Source organism: Equus przewalskii, chromosome 14 (assembly GCF_037783145.1).
Source record: "Equus przewalskii isolate Varuska chromosome 14, EquPr2, whole genome shotgun sequence".
Lineage (NCBI taxonomy): Eukaryota > Metazoa > Chordata > Mammalia > Perissodactyla > Equidae > Equus > Equus przewalskii.
This window is the reverse complement of record NC_091844.1, coordinates 67,107,857-67,131,290: the sequence shown is the minus strand read 5'-3', so window position 1 is coordinate 67,131,290 and position 23,434 is coordinate 67,107,857. Positions and strand designations below refer to the sequence as shown.

Sequence of the window (23,434 nt, the reverse complement as noted above, 5' to 3'; positions counted from 1 at the left end):
TTGTTATGTAATACTGTGTTTAAACTCTTTAATATCCTCTACAATCTTGACTTAAAGTTTGTGGGATTAGGTTTGACGTATTAAGATTGTAAAACTTTCTTCATTTCTTTGCTCTTGATTTGTTGAATGAATGAATGAGTTTCAGGTGACTAGAAGTTGAAAACCTTAGATTTAGTTCTTCCTGACCCCTATGCATGATCATTTGTGCAAGGAAGTATGTAGGAATAAATATCAATATCAAATTTATCAATAAATTATTTTGTCAATCTCAATACTTAAAGGAGCATAACTTCGTTGAGAGGAATGCTGTATTTCAGGGTGGAATAAAACCTAAAATCATAATGGGGCTGGAATTTGATACCATATATAAGAGCATCATCGTGATGCTTTATTTTGTATATAACATTGCGTCTACATGTAGATATCTCATGTTTGGCAGTTACGAGAAAAGGAAAGCCAAGACATGCTGTGATGACATCCCATATGGTTTCGCTTCTGGCTGAGTTTCAGAGATGACACCTTTCTCTTGGCTGTCTGAGCATTTCTGGCAAAGATCGATTATTGGAGATGGTTGTAAAATACACAGCGTCACTCTTCAACATTTTTAAGTCACTGTGTCCTTGTGTGGTAGATTTTGTTTTTCCTGGTTTTTACTCGTAGGTGGTATTAAAAGCTTTAAACCGTGAACTTTCTCGTTATCCTTTAAAAACTTATTTGCCAACATTTCATTAAAATTTATCTTTGTATGACCTCAGTAAAAAAATTTGTCTTTAATTCGTATTACATTGTTTCCAACAGGAAAACCTTTTAAAAGGTGTTAGTGTTCTCATTGGGGATAAATCTTGCAAGGACTAAGGTGTAATTTCCTTGGTCACGCCTCTGGTATTCCTGTTTAACAGGTGAGAACACCAGTGATGAATTCTGAAGCGAAAGTTCTGGTGCCTGGGATACCTGGTCATCAGGCAGCTATCAAGCCTGCTCTTCCACAAACTGAGGAAATAGAGAACAAGAGGAAATTAGGGGAAAATGAGGTAAATACAATCACTCTGACCATTTTTGAGTTTGAAATTTAGGATTGCTTGGGAGATTCTAACAACTATATAGGATAGAGCCAAAGTTGAAACTTCAGAAACTTACTGAGATTGCTGCTGTTTTCCTCTCTCTCATCCCCAGCAATGTTGGTTCCAAAATTCCAGATTGTGACCTTTGTGAGACTTATTTGGCCACTGTTAATGGAGAAGACAGAACTCTTATGAACTCAGGAGGGTGCTGTTTTGGCCATTTGTTGATAGCTCAGTAACTTGATTGAATAGATTAAGCCAGGACTTGCTGTGATGATTTTCATTGGGTTTCGCATGTTGCTGACTTCCGATGATGCCTCTTCTCTTGGCTGTCTGAGCAATCCTGGCTGGTTCAGTGCTAGTTGGACTTTAAAAGTGATTGTCATTATAAGCTCTTAAAGTGCCTATAAACGTCGTTTTTTCTCAACTCCCAGAACCCTTCTATGGTTACTGTACTTCCCCATGTAGCATTCTTTTTCATCTTCCATTTACATTTGTCACTCTTGTCTAAGTGATCGAGAATTTTAACTGTTTTATCGTTAGAGAAAGATCATATTTCTTACCTGATTCTAAATGTCTTACTTTATTGAGTGGGGAGTTGGGAATAATATTGCTGTTCATAAAAATTATTCCTCAATAGTATGATAGCTGTATTTAAAAATAGTGAACCAGCTTTCTTTAGCTTGGCCTAGATCCAACCCTTTAATGTCCTCCTGCCTTTTTTATGTTTTTCCTAAGTTAAGGTAGCCCAAACAAGAGGCTTTACCAAGGTATATCTGTTTGCTTTGGTAGTCATAGAACATCTGTATTTTGATTTAGTTACCAAGGGGCTGGCAGAACATGGTTGTTAGACATGCTTTAGTAAGCGGTCAGTTCTGTACAGTTGAGTTTTTGTGTAGCAAATTGCATCATGTTTATTTACACTTAAATTTTTGGTATTAAAGAAACTTGGTTGTAGGATAGCATCTACTAGAAAATAACTCATCATTTGGAACTTATAAAGAGGAAAATAGGAAGAAATTTCATAAATCTTTTGGGAACATAACTGTCCTTATGCTCTTTTGCTAATATTTGTTTCCTTTTGCAAATCTGAGGTTGATGGCAAGGGATAGTTATAGAGGGTGAAGCTTCTGTGGTAATAGGTCTTGTCTTGTGCTTTAGTAATCAGATGCCAGATTCTTGCTTTCTTTGAATCTTCATGTAAAGGAATTTTTATGAATTACATTTTCAAATCATGGCTTCTTAGGTAGTTGTTTTTTTCACTAGAATCTGGAAACTTGCATAGCAAATGTTTCACTTGTCTCCAACACTGGCTTTATGATAATGAGATTTTTTTGGAATGAGAAAGAGCGTTTTCATGGTTTTTAGGATTGAGGTGTGAATCACTCAGTGCTTGTTGTCTCCTAAGACACAAGCACAAAGTGATTTGACCAAACTACTTTAGACCTTGTCTGGTTTAACATTAACAGGTCATTTCTATTCTGTAGGTTAGCATTGAAGAGCGCCTGGGAGCACTGGATATAGATACAAGAAAAGAAAAGGATGACCTTCCACAGACAAATAGCTTTCCAGTTCTTCTTGCACAGGGTTTAGAGAGTAATGATTTTGAAATGCTAAATGTAAGTATTACAGCAGTTTTTAAGTGAATTTAAGATGGTTAATTTTTCTTAGAAAGTGACTGACATAGCACATTCACAGAGTGAATAGTCATGTAGCCATTTTGAATTTAATATTTTGTGTTGAGTAAAATATATATCACTTGGTGGCACTATACGGACAGTCACCAACCTACAAAGGGATTGTATTGAATTATTTTGAACCTGGAATGCATTTTCTCATAGAAATATTGTTCTGAATTGTTATTAGGTCCTTAGGCTTTAGTTCACAAAAGCCTTTATAAACATAGTGTAGCTGAATTATAACACTCAGCATTCTAGATCACAATTTATATTTTTTTCTGTAGGAAAATGCGTTCCTGAGTTTTTACTCTGGATTCCAGAAACTTATTTCCCCCTGGCCGTGAGAGGGGGCAGTGAGGTGGAACCTTGGCAATGGGTAGGAGGTTTGGGGTAAAAATTCAAGAGGGTTGGGGGTTATGTTGTAAAGTATTTAGAGGTAAAAGTACTAGAAATTTTGTATAAAGGGAGGGATTTATGATTTCTTTGTTTGTAAGTTGGTGACTGTTTGTATGAAGTTTCTTAATTCTGTCCTCTTAATTCCAAAATTTGATAGTAGTCTGTAGAGAAAATTTAAGTGCAAAAAATTGTATTTAAGCACTCCCTGATCAGATTATAGCAATTTACGTTTGTTAAGTGCATTTATTCTTAGTGACTCAGTGATATGGTGCCACTTAGTATAGATGTGACTTTAATATGTAACCTATGAGTTGTGTCTCACTGATTTATATTTTGATCTAAATAGGAGTATCTTGTATTTGTGTCTGAGATGATTTTGCAAAACGAGGGGAAACCAGCATGTCTAAAAACCTAAAATTACTTTTAAAACAGTTTGTGAGTGTATGTATTTTGAAAGGTAGATTTTAGTTTAATATGGCGTGGAAGCTAGGTGAAGATTTGGTGAAAAATAAGAAGCTGTAGAGAACAATTGGCAGTGTTTTTAAAGTGAAATATAACTTATCTGCCATCATTGCCTTACTTAACTATGGTTTGAAACCTTCCTCAGTAACAAGTGAATCAGCTACCAAGTTTTTTTTCTTAAAAATTTTTGAAGAAACATTCCAAAACATGTGAAAATAGTACAGTGGACCACCATGAACCCATTACCCGGATTCAAAAATTATCAACACTATTAGCCAGTCTATCCTTGTTTCATCTGTCTGCCCATATGCCTTCCCAGGTGATAGTGAAGCAAATCTCAGATGTACCATTTTATCCATAAATATATCCCTGTTCAACTCTGATGATGACAACTCCTTTTAAAAATACAACCACATTCCATTATCACACCTATAAAAGTAATAGCAATTCCTTAAAATCATCAAGTATCCAGTTGGTGTATACAATTCCATGATTGTCTCATAAACTTTTTATTTTTCTTTTTACTTTGTTCAAAATAGGATCCCAGTCATGTCCACACTGTATTTAGTGGATCTGCCTCTTTTGTCTCTTGGAATTTGTCTTTTGGAGAAGCTAGGTTATTTGCCCTATAGAGATTCTCACATTCTGGATTTTGCCTCCTGCAAAAATCCATTTTACTGGATCATTTAACCCAATAAATAGTAGCATTTAAAATGTTCCTCTTTCTATCATATTTCCCTTACAGTGGTAGCTGGATCTAGAAGCTTGAAGAGATTCAGATTAGAATCTTTTGGCACTTCAAAGGTGACAGTGTATACTTTTATCAGGTATCATAGAATTGTTGGGAGGACAAATGAAATGATGTTTATGAAAAGCACCTCTTAAATTGTAAAGGGTTGTACATGTAAAGCTCTTTCATTATTAAGGACTTTGAGCTGATATGTTATATTACTTAAGTGGAAATTAGTTGAGTCCTGAAAAACTGTGTGCTGGAAAAGACCTGTGAAAGTTATAGTGAAGGGCTTAAAATAACCCTTAAAAAAAAAGTAAAAGTATGCAAATATTCCCATACTATTGCCTGGGAGATTATGCATTTATGTATTCTGTATGCCACTCTAAGAAGAAAGAGGCAAGTTAAAAAAGAATCAAATATTTTTTCCCCCTAAAAATAGTCTTCCCCATTCCTAAAAGGTACTTTTTGAAGATAGATGAAATACAGTGGGAGGACGTTAAAGAAAGGAATGAAAGAAGAAAGTGAGCAGTGGCAGGCATGCAACATGGGTCCAGAAGTGAGGTTAAGAGAACTTCACATTAAAATTTATACCTTTAGGAAGGTGGAAGTTTGACCTAAAGAAATAGTCTATAGCTTATGCAGAAAGAGAAGCCTAGTCGTTTAGGTAATTCATGGCTCCCATAGGAGATAGATATTTTTAAAAATTTATTTAAATTAAATGTTTTTTAAAAGTTCCATTTATGGTAGTACCAAAAAATACCTAGGATAAATCTACAAAAGATGCCTCTACCTCTACATTGAAAATAACAAAAATTGAGAGAAATTAACAAAGATCTAAGTCATTGATGATGACGGTTTGGAAGATTCAACAACATTGTTAAGATCAGTAGTTCTCCCCAAACTAATCTGTATCTTCAGTGCAATCCCAATTAAATTCCAGCAGCTACCTTTCAGAAAGTCAGAGGGCATGTAATAACCAAAGTAATTATAAGATAAAAAGCCAAATTGGAGGACTTACCCTACCTGATTTCATAGTAAAGCTATAGTAGTCAAGATAGTTTGATATTGATGAAAAAATAAGTACAGATTAAGGAAGCAAAATAGAGTCCAGTAATAGATCACACACAGTTGGTTTTCAGTAAAGGTACTAAGTTGAGTCAATGGGGAAAGCAAAGTCTTTTCAACAAGTGGTGCTGAACCAACTGAATATCCATATGGACGAAAATGGATCTCAACTCTTAGATCGCTTACACAAAAGTGATCATAGACGTAAATGTAAAACCGAAACCTACAGAACTTCTAGAAGAAAACAGGAGAAAATCTGTGCAAACTTGAGTGGAGAATGGCTTCATCACAAAAAGCATGAAACTCTAAAGGAAAGATTGGTCATTTGGACTTCATGGAAATTAAAAACTTTTGCTCTTGAAATGACGCTTAAGAGAATGAAAAGGAATCCTGCAGGCTGGAAAAAATATTCACAACTCATATATCCAGAATATGAAGAAGTCTTAACTCAATAATGAGACTCAACTCAAAAAACAATTGGTAAATGTGTGAACAGATACTTCACAAAAGAAATCAAATGGCCAATAAGTACATGTAAAGGTATTATATAGTCATTAATCATCACAGATGCAGATTAAAATCACAGTGAGATAAGGCTACATACCCTTATAGATTGATTAAAATTAAAAAGACGGTACCATCTGTTGGTGATGATGTAGAACAGCTGGAGCTCTCAGATCGTGCTGGTGGGAATGTAAAAGAATACAACTACTTTGGAAAACAGTTTGGCAGTTTCTTAAAAATTAAGGGTACACCTACCGTATGACCCAGCCATTCTACTCCTAAGTATTTTTACCAAGAGAATCAAAAACAAATGTTCATGCAAAGACTTGTATGTGAATAACCATAGCAACTTTATTTGATTAATAGCAACTTTATTTGTAATAACCAAAAATTGGAAAGAACCTATATGGCCCTCAACGTAACAATGGATAAACAAATTGTTTATCTAGCTCTATAAGGAATGTGTTGATATATCAACAGCATGGATGAATTTCAAACTTTTGCATTGAGAAAGGATCCAGACAAAAAAAAGTACATAGTGTATGATTCCACTTATATAAAAATTCTAGAAAATTCAGACCAATATATAGTTCAGTGGTTGCTTGGGGATGGGCGGAAGGAGGGATAGAATGTAAAGGGGCCCAAGGAGAGTTGAGGGTGATAGAAAAGTTTATCGTAGTCTTTGTTTCATGGCTATTCATTTATATCATATTGATCAAATAGTACACATTAAATGTGCACTATTTATTATGCTTCAGTCATAAAGCAGTAAAACTATAAAAGAAAGATCCTTCAGTATCATTTTGCTAGTTGTAGCTGTGGTTTTATAGGGTTATTTCTTTAAATACATTCTTGGCAAAAGTTTCACTCAACTATCCATTATCATTTTGCTTGATTTGGGATAACTTATTTGCTTATTTTAAATTTGAGAATTGTTATCATAGAGCCTCTGTCTTTAGTGAGCATAAGAATTACCTGAGAGCTTGTTGAAAATTCTTCTGCCCTGCAATTTGGAGTAACTTCTAAATAGCTAGGCCACATCTACTCTTACTTGCCTGTAACAGTTCTGGTTTACACTTCTTGATGTAGTTAATAGTGACTCTTTTTATTCTCAGAAGTGTCCCAGTTTGGAGAAGAAATTAGATGATTACTTTACCTTTAGCACACTAGATTTCACAAACGTATGTGTTTTTCAAAGCTTCAGTTCTACATTATGTTTCTTAACCAAGCTTTTGGTATAAAAAATGTGCAGCAACAAGGTCAAGAGTGTATTGCTTGACCTGAAGTGCTGCTGCTCTATTTGGCCATTTAAGACAGTGAAGCCTGGTGGTTTAGTGAGCATCCTTGAAAGCTGAGGACCTTAACAAGAGCATATCATCTCTCAAAGAGGAATTTGTAGACTAGTTTATATCACTGAAACTTTGTGGTAACTGATATTTATAGTAAAGAGGTGATTTGAGGGATGTTTAGTATCAAGCAGCTTGTGAATTATCGTTAAAGTTCTGATCATATTTTGCTTGAAATCTTGTATTTCGATTATTTGAAAATGAAAATATTATCTTAATTGGGACTACTAAATCAGGACAGTCCATCCCTCAGTTCTCCAGTGATTGTGTCTAAAAAGTTTATTTCTTTTGCGTAAGAAACTATATAATTATTGTCAGTGATAGTTTTTAAGTAGTACTTGATGGATTTGGAAGGGCTTGGTGTAAAAATACTTTTAAAAGCAAATAAAATCCATAGAGAATTCTGAGAGGATATGTTAGGGCTGTTAAAATAGGTTGAAAACTAACTTTCTATATTTTGCCCTTGGGTACTTCTGCTGTTTATATCCTGAGTATGACCTTTGTAGGAACAACTACCACCAAAACGTAGCGTGTGCCAACCATTAGGGAAGTTCCTCTAGGAGTAAACCCTTTTGAAAGGATAAATATTTAAAAGTTTTCAAGAAGAAGGGGGCAATCAGGATTTTGAGACCTGAAAGGATTCTTATTTCCCACCCCCTCCTATAGATGAAGCATCTGGGGTTTGGAGAAGTTGAAAGGCTGCTAGGATTGGGACTAATCTGCTCTGTGTCCTTTTCTACACCCTCGGTGCAGACTGAGTTTTGCCCAGTGATGCGCCCTTGAAGGGTTTTGACTGAGCACGCATGTGATCTTTTGGTTGTCTTAAAATTTTATCAAGAAGTTGACATTTAATATTAAAACGTTTGTTGCTTTCTAAATGTGATTTTAGTATGGTTTGTTTACTTTATGTGGCTACATTGCTAATTTCATAAAATGAAGGTTTGGGAACTTCTTTAAAGTATATGTCTGTATTCAAATGTCTCTAGAGGTGTTCCTTTCTGTTTTATATACAAAAGTTCATAAAAGTTTAGAATTTTTAGAGAAGGAACTGTTTATTGAAGTAAATGTCCTGATACCTGAAGCCTACTTGTCTGATAAGACACAATATGATGTTCTTCGGTCAGTCCCTCTGACCTTTATTTGCTAAAATTGAGTTGGTAGTTTATTGCCTTGGTTTTTAAAATATTTTTACAGACAGTTTTTCCTGTAGTGTTCTTAGCTACTGAGTATATTTATCTTTATATTTATTTTTTTACAGAAAGTACTTCAAACTAGGAATTTAAACCTAATAAAGAGGACTGTGTTAAGGATGCCCCTGCATGCTGTTATTCCATTGTTGCAAGAGGTAACTGAGTCCGCTTTTCATTTTAAAGTCCTAATGCTGTGGGTTAAAGATAAAATCCAGTATTTAGAGAGATGGATTTGCAGTACGTAAGCAAGCAGGGTATCAGGGTGTTTAGAGTGGATGATAGATGACTCGGGGGATCTCTTAACGTACTTGAGAAAGAAAAGTGAAATTGGTGAATTCCTGAGGCAATGAAAGGAGATGTCATTGGCGTTTTTACTTTTATTCCACTAAGGGTGAGTGTGTTTCTGTGTGTCTGAAGGGCACTGGGAACTTTTAAAGTGAACCATTGAAGGCTGTATCTGCATGATGTCATCCGCATGGGACGATTGCTGTAGAAATCCCAAGACAGAGCCACCATATTCTCATTTTGGTTTTTCTCTCTGTGACCTGTTAGATACCCTAACCTAACGTTGAAACCGCTTTTGTACGTTTTGATTTTCTTTATTGTAGAATAGCTGTTAATCGCTAGGCCTGGCAGTGTGGAATTTGAGAGGGCTTTAATTGTCTAGTAGTTGTTCAGCCTTTGGCTTGTACAAGAGTAACTTTCACTGTTTCTGACAAGTGGTCACCCTGGTTTTGCTTTAGTAATTCTGTTGCAGGATTTTAAGAAAGGGATAGGTAGCAGCTAGACAAGAAAAAGCTAATAGGAGTTCTGGGGACAGAAAGCATATGTGCGATCGATGACAGCCTGTTAGTGGCACCAGGGGATAACTCCAACTCAGTGAAACCCCAGGGTCTGGAGCCGTTTGGTGGCCAGTGAAGGTAGTTTACCGAGGTGTGTCATACATGCAATTCAAATAATTTGTAATGATTAGTTATCTAAAGGAAAATCTTTTTTGTCTCTTAAAAGTATACATAGTTTGACTGAAGATTGTCCTAAAAATATGGGTACAAATTGTAAAATAGGCCTAAAGTTAGATTCTTTGTAATTAGAGATTATACTTGGATTACATTTGTTTGACATGCTGAAGTATTTTGAGAGTGTAGTTCTGATGTTAATGTGGGCTGGTTTACCATTATTGATAGGGGAAACCCCTGTATTTAGAAAAGCAGTGTTGTATATTAGAAAAGCCGGTCATATGGCTTTAGAATCTTATCTACTCAAACAAAATTTGCCTGACCTAGATTTTTTTCTGTGTATTTTTTTATTGAGATATGATTCCCATACCGTAAGGTTTACCCTTTTAAAGTGTACAGTTCAGTGCTTTTTAGTGTATTCACAGGTTGTGCAGTTGTCACACGGAAAAGAAACCTCATACCTGTTAGTCACACCCCATTCTCCCTTATCTCCAGTTTCTGGCATCCAATAATCTATTTGCTATTTCTGTGGATTACCTATTCTGGTCATTCATTCATATAAATCCTAGCCTAGATTTTTATCAGATAGTTACTTGTATATTCCTAGATTATGTTATGTTGGTTAAACGTTCAGAGATTGGAAAATGTAGGAATAATGATTTCCTAATACAGTCGTTAGTTTCCTTTGTTCTCATGGATGTGTGTTCCTGGGAGTTGATGGGGATTGCCTCTGAAGTGCTTTTGTTAATGCTGTTTTTCTCCCCCTCAGCTTACAAAGAGATTGCAAGGACATCCTAATAGGTAAGATTTTTAGATGACTTAAATTGTTTGATTTTATGAATATTTTAGAGGTAATTGTTAAAAACAGCAATGTCTTGACAGCATGAGATCACATGGTAGATAGCCCCAAATTCTAACTAATAAAACTCTTTGTGTCAAATATTACTCTACCCATTTATTTGAAGTAAAATGATGCTTATTTCTAAGATTTTTATCGTAGTTTTTTTCTTTCTTTTAGAAAACTCCTGTGTAGTTTTTTCAGCTTTATTATCAGGTCATTTAATGAATTAGTCTTATATAATGATTTGGTGCTAATCGTGATATGTAAAATTGCCATTTGTAGAACTTCCCTAACCTCTGGTAGCTACTAAGACACTGTAAAGAACTATTTTGTAAAAAACTAAATTTTGTGGGTCTTTTTCTTAATGATTTTATGATTAAGTATTTAAATAGGGAGTTATCTTAAAGAACCTAAGCTTCTAGTATAGTGTTATCGGTGTCTACAATTTACAGACTCTTTTCTTTTTCTTTTCTTTTTTTTTATTTTTTGTGGAAGACTGGCCCTGAGCTCACATCTGTGTCCATCCTCCTCTATTTTTATATGTGGGACGCCTACCACAGCATGGCTTGCTGAACGGTGCCACGTCTGCACCCGGGATCTGAACTGGCCAACCCCGGGCCGCCAAAGTGGAACGTGCGCACTTAACCGCTGCGCCACCAGGCAGGCCCCATCAGTCTTTCTTTTCTAAGTTATTATTTCTTGATGGCCTCCATTAACTTTTGGAGCTCACAGAGGAAAGCTAAAGAATCATTAATTAGGGGCCAGCCCCGTGGCTGAGTGGTTATGTTCATGCACTCTGCTGCGACGGCCCAGGGTTTTACCGGTTCAAATCCTGGGCTGGGACACGGCACCATTCATCAGGCTACGCTGAGGCAGCATCCCACATGCCACAACTAGAAGGACCCAAAACTAAAAATACACAGCTGTGTACCGGGGGGCTTTGGGAAAAAGAGGAAAAATAAAATCTTAAAAAAAAAAAGAATCATTTATTAGGCTCAGCTTACACACTTTTGGTCTATATGTGTCTTTTAATGTTGGTGTGGAAATCTTATGCTGTTTGTGCCTGATGATGAGTAGATGATGACCTCAAATAGTCTGAGCATAAAAATGCAAAGTCAGTTGAGCCCAGTTTACTGTCCTGGTATCAGTTAATTATGAACTAAAGCATGAGTTTTATCCTTGAATTGTTTTAGAAGAAGGAATTTTTGTCTTGTTTTCCAGTCCATCCTACTTCCCCTTGCCTCCCCAGAGATTACTATATTACATAGATCTGAAATAAACTCAGTAAAAGAATGAAAGGACTATTACATTCACAGGATTTTTTTTTATTATAGTCATTTTCACAGAGCACAATTTATAGATGTTCACTTTGCCTTTCTGGGTTTTTCTAATTTTATAACTCAGTTGTATTTAATTTTGAATTTGTGTACGTTAGTTTACGTGGATTTTTTCCCCCTTTTTTCAGTGCTGTTTTAATGGTTCAGTGGCTAAAATGTGTGTTAACAGTCCATGCATCATATCTATCCACAGTAAGTCTTTTCATCTACAGTTGCTGAATAATTTGACTTTGATGAGGATTATAAACTGATGGCTTAACAAAACCATCCTCTCTCCATCTTTCCTTTAGCTGTCAGCTGTTGCTTTTAGAGGTTTTGTGTTTCTACAGATACAAGGTCATAATGTCACTGTTATTGCCTTTTATAAATAGGTCTTTTGTCCCCTGGATAAAAGTGACATATGGTATGAGAACTTGGAGAAAAGTTATGTATTGACGTGCTGGCCTTCATGTTTTTTCTTTATATGAACCTGTTCAGCAAAATTATCTTTAAATTGTATGTATCTCACCCCCTCCCCTCTTAAAAACTTAGCAGATTTTTAAAGTTTTGTGTGTATGCTAACATGTTTGTTCTGCCTTCTCCCAGGAGGATAAAAGGTAGCTTGTGATGAAAATGATATAAATTAAAGCTTTACTGCCTGACATTTTGCTCGGGCTATTGTCAGCTCTTGATTTACGTGAACAGAAGGGAGGGAGCATAAGATCTTAAAGGAGTACCAGAAAAAAACAATTTTATATGTCACAACATGAATTAGATTCTTTGCCACATCATTAAGTGAGTTAAATTTTAGGTTAGAAATAAAATTATACAGTTTAATTTTTCTTTTGTTTCATTATCTAGCACCTTACAGTAGATTTTCTTGAAAAGTTATAGTGGATAGTTGAAAAAGTTCTTAATTGCTCTTTAAACTATAGCTCTTCCTTACCTAACACTGTTTCACCCAGCTCCTGCCTTGTCACTGCACCTTGTTCTCTGTCTCAGGCTTCTTTTGCCTTCAGTAGTTTGAAATAGGGAAAACTATTGGATAACTTGCGTTGAAGTCAGCAGTTTGTTCTTTGTATGTCTGTGGAGAACTCTGCCAGCCTATTAGACTGGGGGAAGAGACAAACAGTAAGAATGGATATGGGTTTCCCAGCTTGAAGGAGTCGTGGGAAGTGAGTTGGGGGCAGTGGTGAGTGGAGTGGCCGAGTGGCATGATGATGGGCGTGGAAAGACACCATAAGCCTCAGCTGTTGGGACTGTGTCTGGTAAACAGCACAACACTCATTTTGTGACCTGAGTTACTTGTTTAAATGTGGAAAGAGCCCTAGGAGGTCTTGTTGTAGTGAAATCCCTTCTGGAATCAACTCCTAAGGTGTAAGTACTGGAGTAGTAGTGTAACATTCAAAGTCACGGCAAACAGACTTTCAAGTTTGGGATAGGAAGGACTCCACAGCCCACAGCAATTCTCTCTCCTCAGAAAACAGTGCTTTTCCTCTTGCCTTTCCTTTGTACCTTCCTTCCTTATCAGATATCTTTAAGTACCTTCTCTAGGCTAAGGACTGTGCTAGGCATGGGGCTTTGGTAATGTTCAAGATGCTCTGATCCCCCTCCTCCTGGCACTTGTAGTCTGAATAGGGAGAAATACAAAGGAGATGATGGGAATTGAAGTGCAATCACATTAAACTTTGTTTTATTCATTTTTGTGTCTGTTTACTATTTAAAGTTTAACATTTGAATGAAACACTGTTATTTATGCCAAAGTGTTGGAGATAGAAGGGCAGGTAAAAGCTAATTAAAGGGCAAAAGAGTGAGGGTCCCTTTTTCTGTAGCTCTGAAGGAACAAGTAAAAATTTCCTGCTTTAATTTCCTAAGCATGCTTCAGAGAATTCATTAACAGAATGTATGTTCAAAATACTGTAAGGTCAGCTTTATAACTGTCACTGTCCTGTTGGTCTCTAAAAGCTGTGAAAAGCTTCCTCTAGCTTGCTGGGCTTTATAAGGTAGAGATAATGTGATATCATCAGAGAGTAAGTTTTGGAAGAAAAGCTCCCTTTAGCCTAGAGATATGTGGTGGGGTTATCTTTTATTTAGTGTCTCCTGTATATTGACCTTCTCTGAAATACTGCGATCGATACGAAGTGCCACCCTGCAGTTTTTTCTGCCTTGCAATTTCTCCTTCTGACCTTGTATCTTTTTTAAATGTATTGTTTTTTGCTTTGAAAGCCTCTGAAAGTTTGAGTATTGCTAGGCTGTGTCACAACCAGCCACTGCCACTGGAAATGCAAGCAGATGCTTGTGGTGCACTGCCTAAATACTCAGACATAGCTGAGCGTGATTTCTGTGTGTTATCTATATTGTGTCATAATGATATCAAATGGTCTTTTTTTCCCCTAGTTGCCTGACTTGGTACCCCAGCTGGGGACACTGTATCAGTTAATGGAAAGCAGAGTAAAAACTTTTCAGAAACTCTCCCACCTTCATGGAAAGCTTATCCTTCTAATCACACAAGTAAGTAAATTGTTTTGTCCTGAAACGTTTGGATGTTATAGGAATGGGGGGAGGAGTGAGGATCATTTCCCTGAACTTTGAAAGCTCCCTATTACAGTAAGAAATTGGTAAATCAGGATCTAGTCTTTAACTTGGAAATCTTATGTATTTGACAGTAAGTAAACTTAGTTTGCCTATTTCAACTTTTATTCAAAGGCTCTCACCATTATATCTCAATTGTTAATATAGTTAGGATGGTTGTGGTACTGTGAACAAAAGTTACAGGATATTTATACAGGTAAAAAATTTGGGCACAGAAGGAAATTCTGATTGCCTTGAAAGGTTTTTTCAACTTTTACAGAGTAATTCTTTTCCTCTTGTATTTGACGAATATGTTTTTTGCCCTGAATTTGATCTACATTGTATTAACGTCATCCATTATAGTGATCGAGGGTGAGTTTTCTCTTGGGAAGAATTGGCTGTGGTGGTGGTTGTGATGCTTGAGATTAACTTATGTTCCACTTCATAATAGCACTTTATTGTCTTTCAGGTTACAGCATCAGAAAAAACAAAGGGAACGACTTGTCCTGCACAGAAGGCAAAATTGGTGTATGAAGAAGGTAAAGCTGGGGGTAGGGTAGAGTCTAGAGTTGAAACATTTAGTTTTTCACATTGATTCTGTTCTGTTATCTTATTTGGTAAAAACATCACTGTGAAGAAGATGATGCTTTGGCACACCTCTAAAAAAATGGGCGAGCTTGTGCCAAAAATATGATCAAATAAGAAAAGAGAAGTTAACAGATATAATACAATAACAAAAAAGGGCATTAGGTATGGAAGAGATATAAATAGAAAAACACCGAACAAACTTTTTGCCCGTACGTTAGAAAGCCTAGATGATATAGGTGATTTCTTAGGAAATATCAATGACGAAAATTGACTTGAAAGTAAAAAGAAGTAGAGGAAGCCTTGAGCAAGTCAATAACTTTAAAATTGACTTAATCAACATTTTTCTTCACGAGATTACAGGCAGGTTCTACAGGTGAATTTTATCAGTCTTTCAAGGAAAAAGTCATTTTTGTCATATACAAACCATTTAGGCATTTTATGAATCAAAACCAGAGAAGGACAGTCAATAACATTTTCAGCCATCCTCAAATATCCTGAGTATCAGCAGATTAATTATAGACATGCTTAAGGAAAATAATACGTCATTACCAAGTAGAATTTATTTGAAGATTGAAAGGTGATTTAGCATCAAGAAACCTATCAGTGTAGTCACCATATTAACAGATTAATGGGAAACACTATATATTGTCTTAATAGATATAGAAAAAGAATTTATAAAATTCAGTCTTCACATATCTCATTATTTTATAGTCTAAGCAACCTAGGAATTTAAGGGAATTTCCTCAATAAATTTATATCAAACAAAGTTTAGAAGCATTCCCATAAAGTCAGGAACAGGACAGTAATGTACTTTTCATTGCTTCTGGATATCTTGCCTAGTACTGTATGAAAGAAATGAATTCTAAAACATTGGACTTCTAGAGTCACACCATTATTAATGAGATAATGCAAATAAGCAAGTTGACTGGATACCAAGATCAGCAAAAAGGAATTAGTAGCATTATTATGTCCCAATAATGTGTTTTATGTCAACTAGTTTATATCCCAGTCAGAAAACGTATTAGGAAAAAGATCTCATTTATAGCAGCAATCAAAACTATGAAGTACCTAGATTACCTAGAAATACATCTGAAAAATGAAACAAAATCTTTATAGAGAAAGTTATAAAACATAACTGAAGGACATAAAAGCATACCTGAATTAATTAATTAAACTTCTCGTGAAGTTTTTTCCAGTTTGAATGAGATATAATTGACATATAACACTATATTCATTTTAGATGTACAACACAATGATTTGATATGTGTGTATATTTCAAAATGACCATCAAGATGTATTTCATTAACATTCATCACCACACATAGGTTTACATTTTTTTTTCTTGCAATGAGAACTTCTAAGATCTGCTCTCTTAGCAGCTTTCTAAGACACTGTACCTTATTGTTAACTATGGTCACCACGCTGTATACTATATCCCCAGGAGTCATTTATCTTATAATTGAAAGTTTGTACCCTTTGACCTTCACACATTTCCCCCACTCCCACATCCCCCACCTCTGGCAACCACCAGTCTGTTCTGTGTATCTGTGAGTTTGGTTTTTTAGATTGCACATGTAAGTGGAGGTCATACAGTATCTATCCTTTTCTGTCTGACTTATTTCACTTAGCACAGTGCCCTCAAGGTCCATCCATGTTGTCGCAAATGGTAGGATTTCCTTTTTTTATGGCCAAGTAATATTCTATTTTGTTTAGATATACACACATTTTCTTCATCCATTCATGTATTGATGGACACTTAGATTGTTTCCGTCTTGACTATCTTAAATAATGCCACGTGAACATGGGCTGCAGATAACTCTTTGAGATCCCGATTTCATTTCCTTCATTGTATATCCAGAAGTAAAATTGGTAGATCATACAGTAATTCTATTTTTAGTTTTTTTGAGGAACCTCCATATTGTTTTCCATAGTGGCTGAACCAGTTTACTTTCCCACCAACAGTGCACAAGGGTTCTCTTTTCTCCACTCTCAGCTTTGTTTTTTAAGATGAGATTTTGTTAAGAGTTTTTTGTTTTGTTTTGTTTTTTGTTTGTTTTTTTGAGGAAGATTAGCCCTAAGCTAACATCTGCCGCCAATCCTCCTTTTTGCTGAGGAAGAGTGGCCCTGAGCTCACATCCGTGCCCATCTTCCTCTACTTTATACATGGGACGCCAACCACAGCATGGCTTGCCAAGCGGTGCCGTGTCTGCACCCGGGATCCGAACCTGCGAACCCTGGGCCGCTGAAGTGGAACGTGCGAACTTAACCGCTGCACCACCAGGCTGGCCCAAGATTTTGTTAGAGTTTTATTACTTCGTCCTGCTCAATGAGATTTTGATGGAATGATACCATAAATGTGCTTTTATGTGGATAAGAATATTGTAATTTACTTCTTAGATGGTTGATAGCTGAATATAGTATTTCTAAAGTGAATTCAGGAATCTGATTCTGTTTAGTTTTCAAGGCTATGCCCTCTACTTTGATCACAAAATTAAGGCTGGGCTTTTTCCAACTCTTAACAGAATCTTCTGAAGAGGAGTCTGATGATGAAATAGCAGATAAGGATTCTGATGTGAGTAATTTGTTTCCTGGTACATAGATCTGCCTTTAGATCCTTGTGCTTTGTAAGAATGGGGCCTTCATGAATGCTTTCCTTGCCTTAATATTTCTACTAGGAGAATTGGGATGAGGAAGATGAGGAAGAGAAAGAAAGCATAAAAGATGAGGATGTTGACGAAGAGAATGAAGAGGAAGATGAGGATACTGAAGAAAAAGATGAAGAAAATGGTGAGGACCGAGATGTGGCAAGTGAAAAAGAATTAAATGGAGATTCTGATTTAGATCCTGAAAATGAAAGTGAAGAAGAATGAAGATAGAAAAACAAGCCAGTTGAACTGTATAAACTCTGGCTCTCCTTACCCAGGGCTACCGAGTTCTCCTAGGGAGGGTTATCTCTGTGACAGGTTGCCAAGGACCGTTGCACATTTCCAGATTTCTAATGGTGGCCCCTCGTACCACCTTGCTGTCCTGAGCACCCCAGACTTAACTGTGTAAATAAGAGTGTTTCATTCAAATGTTAATAAACTTTACACAGTAAATAGATACATTTTCTGCTATGTACTGACATGTGTCCAATATATGGTATATTTTTATAATTCCCTAGTATGATTGGTTATACCAAGAATTGACAAAAGTGAAGATAAAGACATTTCCCATTTAGGGATTCAAGAACTGGACTTTTGTGAAGGAGTCAGCTTTTATCTCAGGTTGGTATCTTTCATCAAATCTAGATGTAAAACAGCACTAGTGAAAAAAATTTTTAATTTGGTACATTTGATTTGGTACATTTTCATAAAATATAAAGGGGTAACTAAAAACTGGAGTAAAATGATTGTGATTAAAAAAATAAAATCACCAGTATCCCTAGCTTGTCTGTTAACTGTGGTGGTCTGATTTGAGTCAGATTGAGTATTTGGAGTGCTTGCCAAAAACAACCACTTATTTTTTAAGCTGTCATTTGAAATATTTTTTTAAAACACAAGAAATTATGGTAATTAAAAAACTAAAGAATTAGCCATATTAAGGATTTTTCTTGACTTCTGGTTGCCTGTAAAGAATCATCAGTGTATAGATTTAGAAGTGCTCATTACCTACAACTTTTAAAAAAATTCAGTTATAGCTGCTTTTGAAGAGGTGTTCATTTTTATTTAAATTACTAATGGATCAAAGAACAATTGTTTATTTTTTCTCTTTGGTTTTAGATATTAATGATAACCTCGTTGGAGTTTTTTTCCAAAGAAAATATTTTTATAATTCAGTAATTTAATGTGTTCCTTCTTTTTCATTACCCACCCTTGGCAGTGTTAGGGCATCTATTACCTTTAAAATTATAAATCTGACTGAAGATTTTTTATGTATGTATAGATAGGTATTTTGGTGTGCAACAAAAGCTTTTCAAATTATTGGTAATCTTTTTTTTTAAGAATGAGCCAGTATTTGTTTAGTGCTCTCTAGGGAACTTGCAGATGGAAGCTCAACTCTAAGGAAGAGCTGGGGAGAGGGGTTTATTTTTCCCACCTGTGAATATGTAAAACACAAAATCATTATCTCCGAGGGACTTTTTATCATCAGTGGCAGAACAGAGATGTCTGTGCTCAACTAATGGAGCTGGAGCCGTATAAGCATCGTGGGAAAGCAAGTTTGAGCCAGCTACTGGTGTAATGTACAGTTATATTTGTCTATAAATGGAGCTGTTTATGGCAATTTAATACCATTCTCTTTGTAAAGTGAATAAATATTCATCTTTACCCTGTGCTTGTCTTGTGGTATATGTAGAGGAACAGCTACATATTTGGCCTTGTGGTGTGAAGCTTTCAAAAAAGCAATCTTAACTTCACTAGCGTTAAAATAGGTAAATGCTTTCAAGGCTTGCTGGGTGACCTGGCATTTGTTTGGAAGTGGAAGAAACAAGAACTTTGTCTTAATCTAGTGGTTGTTTCTTGCTGAAGTCCCCCTTGGCCGGGTCGTTCTTCCCCAGCTCAAGGCAGCGGTGACAGGAGGGTGCACGTGCTCATTATTGGAGTCTGTTTTGGGTCTGTGAGTCAGATTTCCCTGCTGCACCTGGTTCTCTAAAGAAGTAAAGAGCTGTGACTGAGTGGTAATTACTTACTAATTATTTTATGGTTTAGACGAATCCAGAGTTAAATTAAACTTGTTAGAGAATTTTCTAGTTTCAGGGTATTTCACCTGGTTATTCCGTTCCTAATCCAGACAAAAAAGTTTTGTTTGTGTGGTGGTGTATTTTCTGAGATTAAGTTTTCTTCCCAACTTTTTATTTTGAAAATTTAACCCTCCATTCATGCTCAAATCCAGGATCACACATTGTAATTGGCTGTCATACTGCTCTATTCCAGAATATTCCCTGTTGTATATGTGTGTGTTTCATGATTTTGATATTTAAATGAGAGTCTTTGTAAATTATGCTGTGTTGCACAATGTCCTACAGTCTGGATTTGTCTGATTGTTTCCTTATGAGTATATTCTGGTTTAAAGTTTTTTTGGCAAGAATACTAAATAGTGGTATTTGAGATTATTTTGTAAAAAGTTCTTTGGGTATAGGTGAGTATACAGTTATGCCTTGTTTAATGATGGGATACATGCTGAGAAATGTGTCACTAGGCGATTTCGTCCTTGTGTGAACTTCATAGAGCGTACTTACACAAATGTAGATGTATAGCCATTTGTACACCCGTCTATAGACACATCTACTACGCACCTAAGCTGTATGGTACTGTTCTTATGAGACCACCATTGTATATGTGCTCCTTCATTGACTGAAAGGTCATTATGCAGCCCATGACTGTATTAGTATGATTTGACCTAAGTAGATGTCCAGGCTGTAGTTTTGGGACTTTTGAAGCCTTAGTGCAGCAGGTTGTTTGAGTGTCAGAAATGGGATCTTGGTAGTGAGAACGTTGGGTACGTTGATGCTGTATAAGGCTGTTATAACAATTCCTGTGAAAGTTAATTCTCAACATTGCACGTTCATTCATTTAACAAGTATTTATTGATTGCCTGCTCTATGCCAGGAATGATTTAATTGCCTGGTATACACCACTGAAAAAAGCAAAAAAAGATGCTTGTCCTGAGGAGCTGACATTCTACCAAAGAGATAGAGGCAATAAACAGTGTGTAATGAGTAAGTAAATTCTATATAGTATGTTAAAAGATGGTAACTGCTATGGGGGAAAAAAGTGGAGTAAAGAGATCGGGGGTTGGGGTAGGGTAGTGCCGGTTGCAGAATTAAATACATGATCAGAGTAGGGCCTGTTGAGAAGGCATGATTTGAACATAGACTAGGAGGAGTGACAGAGGTAGCTAAGTGGGTTATCTGGGAACGAGTGTTCTGGCAGAGGAAACAGCATGAGCAAAGGCCCTACGGCCAGTGTGTGTCTGATGTGTTGAAATATTGAGAAGAGAGAAATACGACCTGAACAGAGAGAAAGAGAGACTGCATCAAGAGATTAGCAGAGAGGTCATGGGCAGTCAGGTTCCATAATGCCTTGTGGGCCGTTGTAGGGACTGGTTTATGCTCTGCCTGAAACGGAGTTGCAGTGTTTGAACAGAGGAATGATGTGGTCTGGCTTCTGTGTTGAGAATTTAGTATCGCCCTGGTGGTGTGTTAAGAAATTGGAGATCTGAATCCTAACAGGCAGAAGCCAGTAGGATGCTTTTGTTGTAATCCAGGTGAGAGGTGATGGTGACTTAGACCAGGGTGGTGGTAGTAATGGAGTTTGGTCGGCTTCTGGGATTGTTTCAAAGTTAGAGCTAGTGGGCTTTCCTGTCAATTGTGAGAAAAAAGGAGTCACGTGGGACTCCCAAGTGTTTTTTGCTGGAGCACCTGGATGATGCTGTGGGTGGAACAGGTTTGGGAAGGGAGATCAGGAATTGAGTTTTGGACATGTTGAGTTATAGATGTTTTTTGGGAATGAAAATACATACCCAGTTAACTTGCGGGGAGAGGGCGAGGTGGAGGTAGAGATTTGGTATTGACCTGTATGTGACAGTAAAGCCACAAGACTGGGTGACCTTCCCACAGGAATAAACGTACATAGGAAAAGCACCCAGGCCTGACCACTCTAGTATTGGAGTACAAGGGAAGAGAAACCCCCAGGGACACCAAGAGAGTGGTGGCACGGTAGGAGGAATTGACGTTTTAGTCTTCCATTCTCTTCAAATCTGAGTTCATGACATCCTTCAGCCATGATTTCTTTCCACGGTAATTGATATTACTGGTGAATCCTCCCAGGCTGCAATGGTTTTTATGATGCCCTTCATATTGACCATTTGTCGATCCCTTCTTTGAAGGCAACTCAGGCATAAAATTTGTTTTTCTTCTAATCTAGCATAGTGATCTTCATCTTTGTGGCATCTCAGCACTGTCCCTTGTGCTGACCCGTTGTGCGTCCACATTGTGCACTGGCTCAGAAAACTGGCGGAACGAAAGGCCACAACAGTGTAAATGAGTGAGCAGGCATCATTCAAACAGGAAGCAATGTGGGAGAAATCATAGGATCCGTGGTGTCCATTCTTCTGTGCAGTGCTGGCTGACTTGGTGTGAGAAAACTAGATTGACAGTGCTCATCAGTACTGTAATGGATTTACATATGTGTATGAGTAATTTTTAATAGGAAGATAGTTCTGAGAAGAACAGGGAGATTATGAATGCACTTTAGGAGGTAAGGAATGTCATGTAAAATCCACAAGTTGAAAATCACCAGTTTAAAAATTGTCTGGCATTTTCTTTCTAGGTAATAATGGCTCAAAGAGGGAGGAAATATACTTTTTGGATGCTACTGTTTAAAAAAAGGATTTCCTAATGGAAATAAATAGGTGTGAAAGCGTGTTGTTATAGGCTTGCCCTCGGCCCTGTTGTAGTTGAATTTGTTCTAGTTTGAAAGGGGCAAGGATGTGCTTGCCTGGTGATGCAGTCACTAAAGTCACAGACAACTTGGCAGCTGCCTTAGCTGGACCTATGTGGTCATGATGTTCCGAAGCTGGTCCAAAGCTTTGCAGGTTCAGAAACTTAATTTTGTCTTTGTCCCTAAAGTTGATGCAATTTCATATAGTTGAACCATTAACTAGGCTTCCAAGAAAAATTGGTATTTCAATGGTGTATTTATTTATAATGAGAAATAGACCTGTCAAGTGGAGCAGAGCGTTCATTTTGGGTGGTGATGTGTCTTTTTCTCCATAAGAAAGTCACACAGTAAGCCAGTTTTACAGTTAGAAGATTGTCTTTGACCCGGAGTGTGGAATTGGAATAAGAGAAATGAATTGGATGGTGGCAGTAGCTCTGTAGTGGACAGTGTGTAGTCTGTACTGAGGGGTTGGAATTCTTGGTTTCCGTATGTGTTGCTCTGGGTCCTTTCACTTCATGTCCTTTTCCTTTCAACAGGACGGTTAACCGTGGTTGGAATGTCGGTGTTTTGCATCTCCTCAGGCACCACTTAGGACTGCTGGTTAGGATGTATTCTGATAATTCAGGGGGCAGCTTGCTCCTGACCGTGGATACCATCACATTATGGTTACACTTAAGAAACACACTTGCTGTTTTCAGGCAAACTTTGACCTTGTTAATTATTCTCAACCTGACAAAGTCTGCCTCCTCCCACTTTTTGTTTTAATTGTGGTAAATATACATAAAATGTACCATTTTAACCATTTCTAAGTGTACAGTTCTGTGGCATTAAGTACATTTACATGGTTGTGCACTGGCAGAGTCTGTTAATTGGTGATTTTTGTGATAGGATCAGGTCCAGGCAATGAAAGGAGGCAAACATGAATACCATCAGTCTGTTGTGGAGAGACCACATTTAGGGCAGAAGCTCTAATTCTGGGTCCACACTGTGGCATGGCGATGATAAATCTACTTAATTTCTTCTTTTTTGGGCCTGTGACAGGAGAGTGATGACAGTGCTGTCTGTCGCAAGGATGCTGTGATAACCAAATGGAACAATGTCTCTGGGACACTAAACAGCAGTGCGCAGCACCTAGCAAAGATTGTTTTCAGCACAATGAATCATTCGACATTTTCCCACTGTGGGAAGGGCGGGTGCGGCACAGGTTCTAAGGGAAGCTCCTTTTTGCGTCTGGCATTTTTAGAAATTCAGAAGAGCCTTATGGGTAAACACAGCCCCCTTTTCCACAGGTGAAAAAGTGAACTT

The 23,434-nt window shown here is 37.0% G+C and overlaps 1 protein-coding gene and 2 non-coding genes across 3 annotated transcripts in view; all 3 read left to right on the top strand.

Annotated features, from left to right (window-relative positions):
• Positions 1-19,015, top strand: part of WDR43 (WD repeat domain 43) — a 47,490-nt gene extending 28,475 nt beyond the window's left edge. Inside the window, exons 10-18 of the mRNA XM_070572955.1 lie at positions 900-1,031; positions 2,549-2,680; positions 8,505-8,591; positions 10,162-10,193; positions 11,699-11,762; positions 13,947-14,060; positions 14,590-14,659; positions 17,231-17,280; positions 17,384-19,015. Coding sequence (XP_070429056.1) covers positions 900-1,031; positions 2,549-2,680; positions 8,505-8,591; positions 10,162-10,193; positions 11,699-11,762; positions 13,947-14,060; positions 14,590-14,659; positions 17,231-17,280; positions 17,384-17,578 — 876 coding nt within the window. The 3' untranslated portion in view covers positions 17,579-19,015. The remainder of the gene's footprint in view (positions 1-899; positions 1,032-2,548; positions 2,681-8,504; positions 8,592-10,161; positions 10,194-11,698; positions 11,763-13,946; positions 14,061-14,589; positions 14,660-17,230; positions 17,281-17,383) is intronic.
• On the top strand, positions 464-542 carry LOC139075873 (small nucleolar RNA SNORD53/SNORD92). The gene has a single exon (XR_011526785.1). It is a non-coding gene; the product is annotated as a small nucleolar RNA SNORD53/SNORD92 (small nucleolar RNA).
• LOC139075874 (small nucleolar RNA SNORD53/SNORD92) lies at positions 1,327-1,402 on the top strand. Its single transcript, XR_011526786.1, has one exon. It is a non-coding gene; the product is annotated as a small nucleolar RNA SNORD53/SNORD92 (small nucleolar RNA).
• Positions 19,016-23,434: the final 4,419 nt, after the last annotated feature.